At 44.8% G+C, this 16,231-nt stretch overlaps 3 protein-coding genes across 3 annotated transcripts; 1 reads left to right on the forward strand and 2 right to left on the reverse strand.

Moving 5' to 3' along the window:
• Nucleotides 1-966: 966 nt before the first annotated feature.
• Nucleotides 967-15,654, forward strand: LOC111597266 (3-hydroxybenzoate transporter MhbT). Its single transcript, XM_030223101.1, has 6 exons — nucleotides 967-1,454; nucleotides 9,479-9,495; nucleotides 11,962-11,974; nucleotides 13,221-13,709; nucleotides 13,771-14,427; nucleotides 15,234-15,654. Exons 1-6 carry the CDS (start codon nucleotides 1,403-1,405, stop codon nucleotides 15,614-15,616), a joined length of 1,611 nt encoding a protein of 536 aa, XP_030078961.1. The 5' UTR covers nucleotides 967-1,402; the 3' UTR covers nucleotides 15,617-15,654.
• Nucleotides 4,366-7,442, reverse strand: LOC111597267. The gene is made up of 2 exons (XM_023311880.2): nucleotides 7,179-7,442; nucleotides 4,366-5,462 (listed from the first exon to the last, which is right to left on the reverse strand). The coding sequence occupies exons 1-2, from the start codon at nucleotides 7,402-7,404 to the stop codon at nucleotides 4,612-4,614; spliced, it is 1,077 nt and encodes a 358-aa protein (XP_023167648.2). The 5' UTR covers nucleotides 7,405-7,442; the 3' UTR covers nucleotides 4,366-4,611.
• On the reverse strand, nucleotides 10,948-11,423 carry LOC115482854. Its single transcript, XM_030223102.1, has one exon. It carries the CDS (start codon nucleotides 11,248-11,250, stop codon nucleotides 11,011-11,013), a length of 240 nt encoding a protein of 79 aa, XP_030078962.1. The 5' UTR covers nucleotides 11,251-11,423; the 3' UTR covers nucleotides 10,948-11,010.
• Nucleotides 15,655-16,231: the final 577 nt, after the last annotated feature.

Here is a 16,231-nt window from a genome sequence, read left to right on the forward strand (position 1 = left end):
ATATATATATATATATCATATATATGTATATAACATAAATGTAACGAAGAACTTTATGGATTCGTGTTAATAAACTTCTAATCCTAAGATATCTTTTACTTTTACCTTAGTTAGCACCTCTTGGATACCTGATGACCTTGAGGCCGTCGTCCGTCTTCCAGTTCCAGTTTCAGTTTCAGTTCCAGTTCAAGTTGCACACTATTTGTAGTTTACCATTTGACTTGAGGTTTTTATTTCGGCATTAGCACGTATTTATTTAAGTGTGTGGTGGGGCCTCAACGCAAGCCTCGTGCGCCATCCACAAAGAAAGTGCGAGTGGTGCGAGTGGTGTCAGTTGCCACGCCCACTAGCGCGCTGACTTGCACTTATTCTGAGCGGTATCTGGGCGATTGCTTAAGTTATTTTATAGCACTCCGCTCAACCATTGCGGCTTTTTGTTATTTTGCTATTTTTCAAATACCCTGGATGCATCATGCGAGAGCAGCAGGCGTATCAGGCCTTTCACATGCCTTTGTCTTTGAATGCAAAGAAAAGTTTCGGCGAGAACTTCAGATACATAGACTGGATTCCTTTGCTCTATCATCAGTCAGTCAGTCAATCAATCAATCAATTTATGCTGCTCATTGATCCATCATTGAGCTAAAATTTTAATTTAGTCAATCAATCAATCATTTCCAGCCAGTCCAGTCAGTCAATAGCCTTAGCTGATTGACCATGTTTACCTCTAAAGCTGTGCGCTCATCAATCATTAAACCATTTTGTCAGTCAATCAGTCGGCAAATCAGCCAACTGAAGCTTTAAAGCTGTCTTTCACTCATTCAAACTTCTTTTCATAAAAATAGACATGTATACCGCAGATCAATCATCAATCAATCAATCAATCATTTCGCTAGTCAATCAGAGAACTGATATATAAACAGAAACACAGCAGACCAGATGCAGTGTCATCAATCATCAATCATCAATCATCAATCATCAATCAATCAATCATCAATTCTTTCATTCATTTTTGAAGAGAGGTATCTGCCCGCCTGGCATACCCAACGAACCAACTTTTACTTTTCAATGTTTACCTTATGTGTGTTGATTACTCTTAGTCCATCGCCTTACAGAACACCGTTGTAATTGGCCCATATAACAATACCAGATAGAACGCTGAACGTGACCAGATGCTAGTGCTTAAGTTTAAAGTGGCATTGACTGCTCTCGGGCTGAATCAGTCGAAATTTGGCAACGACAGTCGTCGCAACAGCAAAAGAAAACTTATCTTAACTTCAGCCCGACGCAGATTGAATTAGTCATATATCCAAACTTCCACCTATGTGCATACAAGAGATCTAGAGACAAGTCGAGCCTACTTTTTTTTTCTTGTTTCGAATATATACATAAATAATCGTGTGCCATGGATAATCCGGGCTATGTGATAGACTGTGAGCGCGAGTTTGGTGAGTTCGGTGAGTGCCCCATGAAAACTGGGCTCTCAAAAGTTCTGGCAACAAATCTTGTAATTAAATTGTGTAAAAGTGAAATTCCGAATAAAAATTGATGATAAGAACTCCTCGAGCTGTTCCCTTAATTAATTTGGAACATTGAGCTGTAAATCTAATTAAATTCTCATTAGAGCAAAACCGAAATTTCTTGATTGTCCCATATACCCTGTTAACGGTAATACTGAAGTGAGTTATATTATGTGCGATATATAGAGGTTAGAACTTGCTCTTATATATCAACTCAGCTCTTTAGCAGAGTTAGGGATATATCTATGGGTATATACAGCTAGTTTCATCAATAATCTAGTGCTCAGTCGCACTACTATTTTTATGAACAACGCTGTATCCGTAGAGCCGCTGACTTCTTTCTTGTCCATTGAGCGATGCTTCAAGGGTAGCTGCCGGTCGACTACTCCTCGTTGACTGCAGTTAAAGAAGTTTATTTGCTTTGTGTTTATAGTTCGTTCTATGCTTTATTATTGCCAAAAAATGATTCGTTTTTTTTTCCAACTAGGTACACACATAGTACATATACATGTGTCTGTGTGTGTGTGTGTATTTTATATGCAAGTTATATGTTTTTTTTTCAGTTACAAATACAGTTACTGGATACAATTCTATGTCGTAAAGCCATATAGTTATATATATATATATATAGTTATATATATATATATTTATATATATGTATAATTTTTTTTTTATTCAAATATGCCTCAACTTGGTGTAAAACTTTTTTTTTTTATTTTTTTCTTTGGTTTTTTGATTGTGATTTTGGTATATGATATAGGGTTTATTTCTTAAGGGATTACTGGTTTTGTTCTCTTCGGTTTTGGGTGCGCATTTGCAGTTCCTTCGTATCATCGAGGTGTGCCACAGCAATTTATCAATTTTATATATATGTAAATAGTTCTCATGTATGAGTATGCAAATGTCAAATGTCATGTGTCGTGTGTCATATGTCATATATAGCTATATATATGGGTACACTATATACGGTAACAAACTAGAGAGCTATCAAGCGAAACAAAGACAAAAGTTCAAATATATATAAAGCGCATGCAAGTACAGTGAACACTCATGAACATTTATGATTTCTTTTTAGTTTCTCAATATGTGAATATTGAGTGAGAAAAAAAATTGTACATTTTTGTTTTTTTTTTTATAAAAACTATTTTTTTTTTTTAATTTTCAACTTTTATATGAGCTTTTGCGAATGCGAATTATCTTGAATTTTTTTGGACCAAAATGTTTTAAATTCCGATTGAGAACTGTACCCAAATATTTATACTAATTATACTTTATTTATTTATTTTATTTTTTGTTTTTTTTTTTTGCATTGCAATCGAAATTTTGTTGTTATTTTTTAGGAACAAACACTTTATCAAAACTTTACGTTCAAATTTGATAGTAAACTCTACAGTATTTTATATAGTATTACATATATGTATATATATATATTATATAGATATTATATGTATATATATATATAAATTGCAAATTTTTCACACTATATTTTGTTCGATCTACGCAAATGTCAACTGAACAGAAATTTATTAAAAGAAAATCACGCATACATACATACATATTGTGTTCTATATAGATGTATGTATGAATGAATCTTAAAAAAAAAACGAACCACTAAAGTTCAATTTCGTGAACAACTTTTGTAGCATACTTTTAAGAGCGTGAAAAAAAGATTCAGCTTGACTTTTGCTTATGCACAATTTGCTAGCGAAACTGAACGTTTAGATTGTAGTTTCCATATATATATATATATCATTCCCTCTATATATATGCATATATAGTTAGTTATATGTGTGCTGTGCACTTATATACAAATCTCATATAAATATCGTTAACAATTGTTATCAATCTATGAAATATTCATGCCAAGCCGAACCCTCTCCGAAATCTTTGATGCCGTGAGTTATAGTGATATATATGTATACATATATGCGTGAGTGTGTGTGATACTGTGATTATAATATATACTATATATCCTTCGATTTAACTAGTTATTGTTGTTGCCTTAAAGCAGTGTCCTAGGTGGGGTGTCGTTTGCTTGCCGCAGTGAGTGACGCTCTATTGGAGTGGGTCCCGTCTAGGTACATATGTCAGTAAGTACCTAACTATCGTTATGTGCTAACATGCGATAGTATCGTATGCACTATATATCATCTATAACTATTATTGAGTATTGCGTTCGCCGTGTGCTGCCTGTGTGTGTGTGTGTGTGTGTGTGTGTTTTAGACCTGTAGGAATCAGTGTTAAGTAAAGCCCCTCTATATATATAGTTGTTTTCTGATATATTTAGATATATATATGTGTGTGTGTATATGTATGTGTATATACGTAGTGGGTGGTGTCGCTAGGTGCCGTGCATAGCATCGTCCATGACATTTCCCAGAGTTGTCGAAGAATTTCTTTGAGCACAATTCCATTTCAAATCCATTTAACATTAATGTTTGCTCTAACAGCTGGTTGCTGTTGGAACGGTACAGCTGCAGCAGTTAGCAGCCGCTTTAACAATAGCTCACACCTTTAACTGCCAGCTGCATTTGACATGCACTTATTTAACAGCCACATGATCATAACCAACTTGATTTTAGCAGCTCGTTGAACTCCTCCGAATAATAGCACACGTTGACTCGGTGTTAACTTTTTGACCAGCTCTTGTCAAAAGAGTGCAGCAAGTGAAGTTTTCTTTGTAAAAAAGCTCAAGTAACATGAACTTTACAAGGAACTTTGCCATGAAGTCAATTAGCCATGAACTCCAGTCGATTAGACACAGCGCTCAAGCTTAACTCAAAGTAGAAACTGGAAAAGTCAACTCTGATATATATATATATATGAATGATATATTCATATAGTCATATCTGATGCATCTGCTGGAGTGCAAGTAGTTGTGGTTGCAGTTGTAGTAGTAAACGTCTGGCTATGACAGTGCCCGAGTCTCAATTCCCATCTCATCCGATGCCAGATGCTTAGAGTAAAGTATCTTTGGCTAAACTTTGGCCAAATGTTCAACGTGTTTCTCTCAGTGAGTGTGAGTGTATGTGTGTGTGTATGGCTGTGTATATGTGTGTGTGTGTACGTCTCTGTGTGAGTGTGGCTCAGCTGCTTACTTCTCGAAGATGAGCTCGCCGGTGAGGAACGGATTGAGGTAGGTCTGCGCATCGTAGCCCGATACGGTGGCTGTGGTGGTGCGTCGTCTGGTTTGTCCACCGCCCATGCCGCGTCGCTCGCCGTGCGCATGGCTGTGACTGTGGTGCGACAGACGCTTCTCCCCATTGCTGGGACTGAGGATCAGCGGTATGGGCATGGATGTGTAGAGCTGCAGCGGCTGCTGCAAGATGGTGCCGGCTGCCGGATTGAGTGGTGTATCCATGTAGCCATGTGGTGCAGCCATTGTTGGCTGCTCGCTGGCTGTGGTGCTGACGGTGGCAGTGGCACCAGCTCGCTCCGCTAGCTTCCTGCCGCCGGCTCGACTGCGATGGTGCTTGTAATGGCCCCGATGGCTCTTTCGCTTCAGATGTTGGACGCTGCCCTCCACCGGTGGCGAGGTGTCTAGCACCAGGGGCAGGTGGTGCGACGAGCTGTCCGCGTTCGCTGGCGGCTCAAGGCGGAACGAGTTGCTGCTGCTACCACTACTATTGTTGGCGAGTGAGAGCGAGGAGGCGGCGACGGAGGCAGCGGCAGCTTGTAGAGCTTTTGACTTCTGGAGCGGATCACGTGACTGCGGCTGCTGATGCGCCTGTATGATAGTGGCCGTGGCGAACACCTCCTGAAAGCGGTTGCTCGCCTCCAGCTGCTGCAGCTGCAGGTGCTGCTTCTGCAGGAACTGTTGGCGCTGCATTTGCAAGTGGTTCAGGATGCGATACTGTTCGAGGATGTGCTTGTAGAACTGCTCTGCGGTGACTTCCGATGAGTTTAATAGGCGTATGGCAATCTTTTCGGGTATCACAATTTTGTCTGAAAGCAAAATTTGAATATTGAGAAAATATCAGGTACAGCGATACCCTGTAATGTTACACTTTGATCAGTTTGGCTCATTTCTTCATAACTTTTGTGCTTCATACTCAAATTCGATATTTCGCTATGTGTAAATATCAAAATATGTTATCGATAACTCTTTAGAGACGTGATTTATTATGCAAAATCAAAGGCAGCAGATCCACAGCATGAAAGAGATTATTTTTTATGTGATTATCATTTTTAGAGACTTGAGCAACCGACTGGCAATCGATATTTATCAATTTGTCTGCAGTGAATCGATATTTATCGATCGATCTATATCTTTGAGACAGCTTTAAAGAAGCTTACATATCGTTTCATAAGTCTACCTTAATCAAGTTAATTATTATGCGTCTTTTTCTATCGATATTTATCGATTTTAGTGTAAGACAAACAGATTTCAACCATTGCTATCAAATTTGTTAATATATTTAAAATATATTTCAATTCAAGACCAATATGAGTTTTTATTGATACTGTCTAGCTAATAGAAATATATTCAAGTCAAATAGGTATATCCCGGCACTGCTTAGACTAGTCAAAACTATTTTGAAAAGCTTTCAAATATAGGTTGAATGCACTGTACTTCAGAATCGGTTTGTATAAGCTTCACTGTAGCAGAGCGCGTAATAAAATGAGCTTGTTAAGAGTATGTATAAGAGTGTGTATAAGTATGTGAATATAAGAGTATTTCAAAGGTGTTAAGTGCGGCTTTTGATACTCAACCACAAATGGTTTCTCTTTGCACACCCTTTAAGCTGCACTATTAAGATAAACAAATTATTATTATTTAATTCTATTTATCGACTCTTATAATTGAGATATTCGCCAACTTTAATAAGCCAACACAAAGGCTTAGTGAAAGTTGAAACCCAAGTACTGTTGCCCGGTGTTGGAAGCCCATCAAATTTAATAAGTAAGCTTCTATGGACTCAACTTTTTCTCTAACCACCAATCGGCCCGCTTTATAGTAATGCATTAGTGACGGGTCAAACATTTTGCCAATTTTTTAGGCTGAGCTAATTTCATGGCTCGTGACAAAGCGTTTATTGAACCGCAAAAGCTATGCAGGCACTTCCACATACACACACAAAGGCACAGGCACACGCATGAGAGATAGCCCATTGACCCAATTTTGAGTTGATTTACAAAACTGTAAAAGGACAAAAGCAACAAGAATGCCAGAAGGAGAAAAGGAAGCAGAAGAAGAAGAAGAAGAATAAGAGCAAGAACATGCAGGCAAACTCTTACGCCCTTCCGGCACAACGAGAACTACACGAGAACCGAAAGCGTTCCGAGCCGTTACCGTTATTGTTATAACGCCTCATCTACCTCTCGCTCCGGCTACACACTAGTTAATGTAACGGGCTGGCTGTGTATGTATGTGTGTGTGTGTGTGTGTAATATGCAATTTAGCTTTAGCCTAGTTGAAAGCCTGTGTCCCAGTTTGATTTAGTGGCGCGTCCGAAGACCCTTCTCGCCCCTCACCTCTCTTCGTTTCTGTGCTCAGTTGACCATAGCCGAAAGCCACCCACACCCACACCCACACTCCCACTGCCCCCTACTCCCCCACACCTTCCCTCTGCACACTAGTGCAGTTTTAGTTACAGTTAATGCTTAACTCATTTAACAGCACTTGGGGCTCTTGCCTGTGGACGCCGCCAAAAAACTTACCGCACTGATTGGCCTTGGTAACGAAGGGTCGTATGGTCGGATCCCATATGAAAATATAGTATAGCGATAGCATTATGGCCGCCAGCGATACGCACAGCACATAGACGGCTACCGTTAGGATGCGTATGACCTTACGGTTGCTCTGCTGCGGCTGATAGCAACGGCTTATTGTCTCCGTTGGCGGCAGTTTCACTTTCTCCTCCAGCGAATTAACTTTGGAATTCATTTTCGTTGTTGTCTAACTGTTCTTGTTGTTCTGCTTCTCTTTTGATTTTCGTTGTGTTATTTTTTCTGTTTTCTCAGTTGTTGTTATTTTCTTTTTTTTTTTTGATTTCGTTGCTGTTTTTTTTTTTTGATTGTAAATTATTTATTGTTGCTATGCACTTTCATTTTCCATACATATACATACAATATATATATTTTATATTTGTTGTTTGCGTTTGGCAGTGCAATGTGTTAGTCTAATTGTTGTTGTTGTTTTTGTTGTACATAAATGCAAAGTTCTTGTAGTTTGTTATTGTTATTGTTGACAGTTAAAGTTAAACAGTCGTCGCCGTCACAGTCGCAGTCACCCAAAAAAAAAGCTGCCAACCGACGCGTCGAGCGAATGCAAGCGAAATGACGCCCCAACGCAAAAAGCTTTTGCCATTAGCAGAGCCTTTGCTGCTGCTGCTGCTGCTGCTGCTGCTTCAGCTGCTGCCTCTGTCAGTGCAGGAGCCATTGGCAGCGGCTGCGGCATCGCCTGTTCCTCGTCTGCTTCTGCTGCTACTGCGCTTCGTTCGGCTTAGACTTCGTGTCAGCCTTTCGCCCGACTCACTCTACCTCTAGCTCTTGCTCTCTCTCTCTCTCCTGCTCGCTCTAGCCTTTGCGATCCTCCACATTGCGTTGCGCTTTTTCGGCATTTTTCGCATATAATTTCATTCATAAAATGCCTGTTTACTCTACGCCAGCTGTCAGCAGCTCGCTCGTTGCCTGCTCATTTCGTTTCATTTTCATTTGCATACAAATTTGCCGACGTCAACGTCGACGTTTGCTGCTACCGCGACGTCTGGATGCGGTCCGTTAGCTGTCGTGTTATTGTTGTTTTTAAATGCAACTGGCACGCGCCGCTGGCATTCCAAAACAAAAACATAGCCTGCTTGGCTGGCTATGCCTGGCCTGCAACGGCGGCGGCAGCGACAGCGACTGCGACTGAGGCAGCACATCGGCACGTCTTGAGGCCCTGTCACTGCTTTATGTGTCAAGAGCGCAACGCCCACGCCCGTTTTAGTTGTTTATTGCACGCGGAAATGCAAATGCGCGCCTGATTTCGCCCAACAAATAGATGATTAATAAATAAATAATTTAAGAATCCGAGAAAAAAAGAACACAACTGAGCGAGCATTCGTCCATAATTCAAATGAAATCATGTTCCAGACATTTCGACAATTTAATTGGCATCTTCCGCCATCTTGCGGGCAGCGGCGCTGCAGTCGCTGCAGTCGCTGCGCTGCATTTGTCTACAGTCGCCTCTGACTTTTGAGTGTGACCGTGTCCGGGACAACCTTCGCAGACGGCTGTGCGAAGGACAACGGTGGGCAAGGCGAATTTAAATATACAGTTTCATGCATACACTTGTATGTGTGTATGCATGGATGTGTATCTCTCTCCGTGTCTGTGTGTGTGCGTTGATGTTGTGTTTGTTCACACACATTTGAATTGTTGTTGTGCGTTGTGCATGGGAAACTTTCGCTGTTGGGTGTCCTGCACCTGCAACATATACACCTTTCACTAGCAACCGCCATGAGCTGCTTTATTGCTTTTCGATACCCTGCAAACTGGGCAGATGAAGTAGCTTCAGCTACGCCCAAGTTCTATTTATGGATCTTATAAAACTCTTATATCAGATTATGTACACTCTCTGTTAAGGCACTGTTATGTTGTTGTAACATAGAGATCTTCGAAAAGTCTTATATATACTTGTGTTACTTTCTACATTGAGATTTTCGAAAGCTCTTATACATGTATGTCGATAAGCGGTTAGCTCTACGAAAACTCTTATATAAACTTAGCTTTGTCTCTACATTGTGTATACGCTCTGTGTTACTCTAGCTATAATTTAATTAGTTGCATTTACAGGGTATCCGACGAACGTGTCCTGCGTGCACTGGCTAAAACTTTTACTTGTTTCCATTTCGATTCGGTAAAATCCGTTTGTCGTTAACTGGAGGTTAATAATCTGCAACTAGGTCACTAGGACAACGAAACCAATGCAACTGCGCGCGCGAGAGAGAAAGAGAGAGAGAGAGAGAGACTGAGAGAGGGTGCGCGCCAGAGAGTGGCGGCATGAGAGAGCCAGAACGAGAGCGGGCATCGAACGATTGCAGCGGTTGGCCATTGATTTTGTTGTATAAGCAAGACACACACACACTCGCTCGCACACCCTCACACACATTCATCATGTGGCTGGCGAAAATGTAGGCCACACGCCCAGTTCACCCCCCCAGGCCAATTGCCCAGCTGCAGCGACTGCAACATTGTTTGCAAATGGCCCTCAAGGATTCCTCGCAGGTGTCGCGCCACCTTGAATGGCAAACAAACTCAAAAATAGTCTACGCTTTAACAGCAGCTGACTGTATCGCAGTTGCGTATAAGTCACTCTTATACGCAATCATGCAAATTGTAAAGTTCGATCAGATTTGAAACGAGTTCGATATGCACGACTAGCAGTTACCCTGCACACAGGCTCGGGCAACTGAAGCTCGTTTGCCCCTTCTACCTGCCCACATGGCCCCTAAGTTGAGCAATCCTTCTCTCCTGGATTTATCTTCTAGCTATATTCAAAGTATTCCCCACACGTGAATGGCAGCAGGGAAAGGGTAGCGCCTGCTCTTCTTGCCTCTGCACTTACCAGCAACGGTCAACGGGTTAACGATTAGCCAAAGGCCGGCGGCTTCTTTTGACCCTTGAAGACGGGCGGCATGCGCGAGTCCCAGAAGAACAGGTGATAGACGGAGAGTATGAAGCCCAGGCTGCAGAGCCCACACAGATAGATGACCAGCACAAAGTAGCGGGCGAAGCGCTCCGAGCACGTCGGCTCGGCAAACACAATCTCCTCCAGCTGCGGCGACTTGGGCACGTAGCAGTAGGCGGCCCGTCGAGGGGTTCCGCTGCTGGCGAGGCGCACACTGCGCGTGCTGCCAATGGCCGAGTGCTCGCGCGGCGGCTCCCGCTCCGGCTCGGCCTGCTCTTCGCGCACATTCGAGCCAATGATGTTGACGATCTTGGCCAGGTTAACGCTGGCTGGGATTTGAGCTGACATCTCGCTATGCACTCTGTCCGGATATCTGTCTGCGCGATGGCCAAGTGAACTGAGGAGGGTCGCTTGGCCCGGCTAGCTGTGCGTCGCACCGATTACTGATTTCATTTTATTGACGCCGACGTCGATTAAATCAAAATCGGACACTAGCGACGCAGCGGCGCTGAGCTGGATAGCCCAGCAGGTGCTAAAGCGGATTAGTTTTCTGCGTGTCTGTCATTTTTTTTATTTATTTCTATTTCTATTTACTTCTATATCAAACACCGAGCAGTCAGAGTCCGTCGCCCCAGAGACAGACCTAAGAGCCCAACCCACGGCCCATTGAATTGCTTTTCGCATTGGATGAGTGGCCCACGACCCCCTCTCAATTAATCCGAGTGTTTAACATAAAGCGCAGGTCAAAAACAAAGTGAAAGCCGTGCGGCTGGAGGGCGCTAAGACCCCTAACCTCCACGACAGACTTACCCAAAAAAAAAAAGAAGCAAAACAAAACAAAACAAAAACACGAAATTTTTGTTTGTTTGATTCCGACGTCTAGCCAATGGGATGCGTGTGCTTGAAGATGGGCAGCGGCGGCATACGAGAGTCCCAGATGAACAGGTAGTACATGGCCAGGGATAGACCCATGCCGCTTACGCCGCCCATATAGAGCACCAGGGTGAGCAGGCGGAAGGTTTTCGATTCGAAGAAATCATTCGACTTGGGCACTTGGATCTCCTCGTCCTTCGCCTCCTTGACCACGGCGGCCAGATCGGTCAGCATCGTCGACGACATGATATCCAGTTACTGCACGGATCTGGACTATATGTGCACTATATGGAACTATATAACTATGTCCGCTGTCTAACCAAACGAAACCCGTTCGAACTCTGCGCTCTTCCACGGCTCGGCGTTTCTGGAGGCCTACTGAATCGAGGCGTGCGACTGCCGGTTGCAATTTGCTGCTAATTTGCATTTTGTGTTTTTATTTTTGCGGTTTTCGCTTCTTCTTCTTCTACTTCTTGCACGCCTTCTTCTTCTACTTAGTCTTGCATTGCGATTGCGATTTGAGCGCTGCCCACGCGCCACGCGCCACGCGCCACTCGCTACCCTGGCTGCCTCGGTCATGTCCGCGTCGAGCGTGCTCCGCTGATGAAGGCAGCGTCTTGACCGCCACACTAATAAGATTCTACACCGTAGTTGCCTAGAAGCTTCTATACCCCATCCGTACCCAAGCTGCTATCGACCCCGCCCCCACTTTTTGCCTACCCACATCACGTGCTCTTTTCTTTGGCCACTTGACCTGGTTTGATTTGTTGTCAGCGCCGTCGTCATTTGTCTTTCTGCATACCCTGTACTTAACGACTGATGGTGGGTATGCCGCAGAAGCATCTGAAGCTTCCTTTAGCCAGCTAGAAAGTCTATCCAGAGCTAGTCAGCTCAACTCAGTACATTTTTGCTGAATGAAAGCCAGATAACTTGTCTGCTGTACAGGGTAGCTGTTAGTCGGTCAGTGAATGTTAAAGGATGAGCAAAATCCCAGCCGCAATCCATATGCGAAAGGTACAAGCACACATTTCTTGGCCGTGCCTGGGTAATTCCCTCTAAAAGAGGAACCATAGAGAAATCATATTTCCAGCTCTATGTAATGCCTGAATAATGAGGGCAACTTGATTTTACTTAAACATGTGAAATTACTGCTAGCATTTGTATTGTCAATTCTTGACATAAAGTTGCGTCTGCCTGTCAAATATTTAACATGCACCTATATAGAGACTCAGCAGTAAGAAGTTTGTTTAATTTATGAATTTGAATGAAATTTTTGATCACAACTGCTTGTCAAATATTTAACATGAACTTAGCATGTATTTAACAGACACTTGTGTAGTAACTTTTTTGATCATTTGAAGTTTAACTGAATTTTAAATTTGTATTAAATTTTTTTGTGGTCTTATCCGCCTGTCAAATATTTGACATGAGCTTGGTAAGTGCATTGAAGTGCAATTCTTATGTTCAATAGCAAATATGTTGCCAAATTGATGCTTCGCTTGATATTTGTAACTGTCTGTTAAGCATTTAACGTGAGCATTCAATGTGCATGTTAAAGTAGCTGTCAAAGATTTTAACTAATTCAATTGTTCGCAATTACAGGGTATGTTCAGTTCGAGCATTTCAGCCCGTGTCCAAATGGCAAATCCAATTAGACAAGCGACAGTGCTCCGTTTGGAATATGTCCGGGTGAGGGCTGTGTTTATTTGACACGTATTTCGCTGGGTCGGGCTGGGCTGGGGTCGACTGGTTGGGGAAGGGGACTCACCTGCTATTGGTACTCGTGCACTTTCTGCACCGGCTGGCCGCCAATCGAGACGGGGAACTTGAGATGAATGTCCGGCATGCCGGAATCAAAGAAGATCAAATAGTAGAGGGCCAGCACCATGCCCAGGCCGCTGATGCCGCCCAGGTAGATGACAAGCGAGATTAGGCGAAACGTTTTCGAGTCGAAGAAAGCCGGCGGCGGCTGCTCCTTGGGCAGGCGCACATCGTCCGGCAAGCCAGCAGCGGGATCTGCAGTTTCCTCCGACATGACGGCATCGACTGGCCTGGAAGCCCAGTGCGCCGCCAGTACTTAAGCCACTGCCAATTATGCAAATCAGCTGCGACGTTGCTCGAGTGATTGACACGGTGATTGACGTGTGATTGACGTGTGATTGATGTGCTGCGCTTCTTTATTGCAGGCACTGTCGTGAGCAAATGCAAGTCGCTAGCCAAACGCGAATACAGCTTCGAGGAGGCGATCACATTGGCGGGCCACGGACGCTTCCATCTGAAGCTGCTGCTCGTCTGCGGGCTCTGCTTCATGGCCGTCATGGTGGAGATAATGGGCATTAGCCTGATCATGCCGCTGGTCAAGTGTGACCTGCAGGCCACGCTGGAGCAGCAGGGCATTCTGGCATCGGCCGGATTTCTGGGCGTTGTGCTCAGCTCGCATGCCATGGGCTTCCTGGCGGACACCTGGGGGCGCGTGGTGACGCTGCGCTATGCGATGCTCCTGAGCGCCATCAGCTCCATCGTGTCGGCCTTTTCGATCAACATTTGGATGCTAATCGTGTTCCGCTTCCTAACCGGCTTCTTCATATCCGGCGGACAGGCGTGCGTGTTCAGCCTGTGCGGCGAGTTCCATGGCAACCGCACACGCGTCCGACATGTCACGCTGCTCTCCTGCTTCATGTGCATTGCCATGATGTTTGCACCAGGTGAGTCTGAGCTTGGCTCGATCTCCGCCTGCCACTTCTCAACCGGCTCAACCACTTGCAGCTGTGGCCATTGGCATCCTGCCGCTGCAGCTGAGCGGCACGCTGCTGGGCGTGAGCGTCGCCTCGTGGCGTTTGTTTCTCATCGCCGACGTCTCCATCGCACTGCTGGCCTTGATCGGTCTGCTGATGGTGCCCGAGACGCCCAAGTATTTGCTCGTCCACGGACGCACCGAGGAGGCGCTGCAAACGCTGGGCACGATATTCGCCCAGAACTCGGGCAGGCCCGCCAGCGAGTATCCCGTGGAGCGTCTGGCCCCGCAGCTGGGCGGCGCCAGTCTGTCGAATGTGCACGGCTTCTGTGATGCAGTGCATCTCATTTGGCAGCAGACGGTGCCGCTTTTCCACCGCTCGCGCGTCCTCCACACGCTCAACATCTGCAGCATGCAGTTCCTCATCTATGGCATCGCCCAGGGCATCTTCATGTGGTTCCCCACCATACTCAACGAGCTGGGCAAGGACACAGCGCGCGGCTCGCTCCTCTGCACTGTCCTGCAGAGCTTCAACCCCGAACCGCAATCCGCAGAGGATGGCAGCGGCTGCATCATGTCAGCGGACATCACTACCTACCAGGTGATGATCACCATTGGAGGCGCCTTCACGCTCATCTACCTCATCTTCGCCTACACCATCGATATGATTGGCAAGCGGAATCTATTGAGTGAGTACTTTTTCTCTCTCTCTCTCTCTCTCTGTCTCTCTCTCTGTCTTTCTCTCTCGCCGCCTTGGCTCGAGAATATTGACTGGAGAAAGTCGAGAGCAACGCACACTCGTATTGCCTCTCTTTCTCTCCCCATTTGCCACTCACTCTCTGTCATTTTCTCTCTCTCCCTTGGCCTCAGTTTCCCTTGCTCTACTCTACTTTTCTGTCTCTTTCTGCATCGCCCTCTCTATTTATGTCTCTCACTATTTCATATATATTTATCCGCTGTCTCTTTCTTTCTGTTTCTCTCTCTATCTCTCTCTTTTTCTCTCTCTCTTGTTATAGATCGCATTTTCTCTCTTTACCTCTCTCATTTTGTCTTTTAATTTTTTCTATTTCTCTCTCTCTCTCTTTATATTTCCATTTTTCTCTTCCTCTCTTTTTGTACTTCTCGCATTTTCTCTCTTTCCTTCTTTTCTTTTGTCTCTTTACGCATTTCTCTCTCTCTTTTCCTTCATTTATCTCTTCTTCTTTATTTCCTTTCTCTACATACTCCTCTCTCTCTCTCTCTCTCTCTCTCACTCTCTTCTCTCTCATTTTCCCTGTCTTCATTTTGTTTTTATGTCTTTTATCATTTATCTTCCTATTTATCTTTCTCTCTCTCTTTCTCTCTCTCTCTCTCTCTTTCTCTCTCTCTTCATCTCTTCTTACTTTGCTCTTTCCCCCTCCCGCTCTCTCTTAACTTCTATGTTTATTGCTCTCTATCTAATCTTCTCCTCTCCCTCTCTCCCTCTCCCTCTCTCTCTCTCTGCTTCCCTCTCCAGTCGCCTGGATGCTGCTGACCGTCGTGTGCTTGGCTCTGCTCCACTGGCTGCAGGACTTCATCCTGGTGGTCATCGCGCTGACCCTGGCCATGGCCATTGGCAACTGCGGCGGCCTGGTCAGCACCATTGCCATGGACTTCTACCCGACGCAGATCAACGCGATGGGCATGTGCTTCATCATGATGGTGGGTCGACTCGGCGCCGTCGTGGGCAGCAATGTGCTGGGCGGCCTGCTGTTCAGCAGCTGCGACAGCAGCTTCTGGGCACTGCTCGGCCTGGTTCTCGTTCTCAGTGGGATGGCATACTTTCTACCGGAGCAGACCAAGTCCAAGGCCAGGCGGCAATCCTCCGCTGTCGACGGCCAGGAAATTAGCTCTAAGTAACTGTAGCCCCCACTATCTGTAGCTATGTCGCTGTGCAAATGGAGAGACAAACGAAAAGAAGAAGAAGAAAGAAAAAACTAGATGAATTCTACAAGGAACGGGAACGTCAATGGGAACGGGTATGGGAATGGGCACGGGAACGGGAATGGGAATGGGCACGGGAACGGGAACGGGAACGGGAACGGGAACGGGAGCAATTGCATTGGAAATGGATTAAGTAAATGTTTGTGCTCATTTCTACAGTTGTTGTTCTTGGTATACCCTGTACGCAGCACGTGCAAGCAGACGGGGCATGCTCGCGTCTTAGAAGCAGTTTGCCCTAGGTCAACTCAACTCTCTGCTGCTGCATTCTGTAAAGTCTTTCAACTGAAATGAAAGCTTTTATGAGAGTCTCTCTAGAGTCTCGCCAGGGTATTCGATGGCTGATCAAGGCGCAGCGTTGTGCTGCTGCTGCCGCTGCATTAACATTCTTGACATTGCCCCGCTGTGTGGCTGCGACGAGGTGCGGGCAGCTGGGCAGGTCGCTGCTCTTGGGGACCCGAGTCGAGTCGCCGCTAAACGCATTCCAACTGCAACGCTGCATCTGGAATCGTAAGTGCGCTTTTTATTTATACA

This window comes from Drosophila hydei, unplaced genomic scaffold, assembly GCF_003285905.1.
Source record: "Drosophila hydei strain 15085-1641.00,03,60 unplaced genomic scaffold, DhydRS2 tig00000131-arrow-arrow-pilon, whole genome shotgun sequence".
Taxonomy (NCBI): domain Eukaryota; kingdom Metazoa; phylum Arthropoda; class Insecta; order Diptera; family Drosophilidae; genus Drosophila; species Drosophila hydei.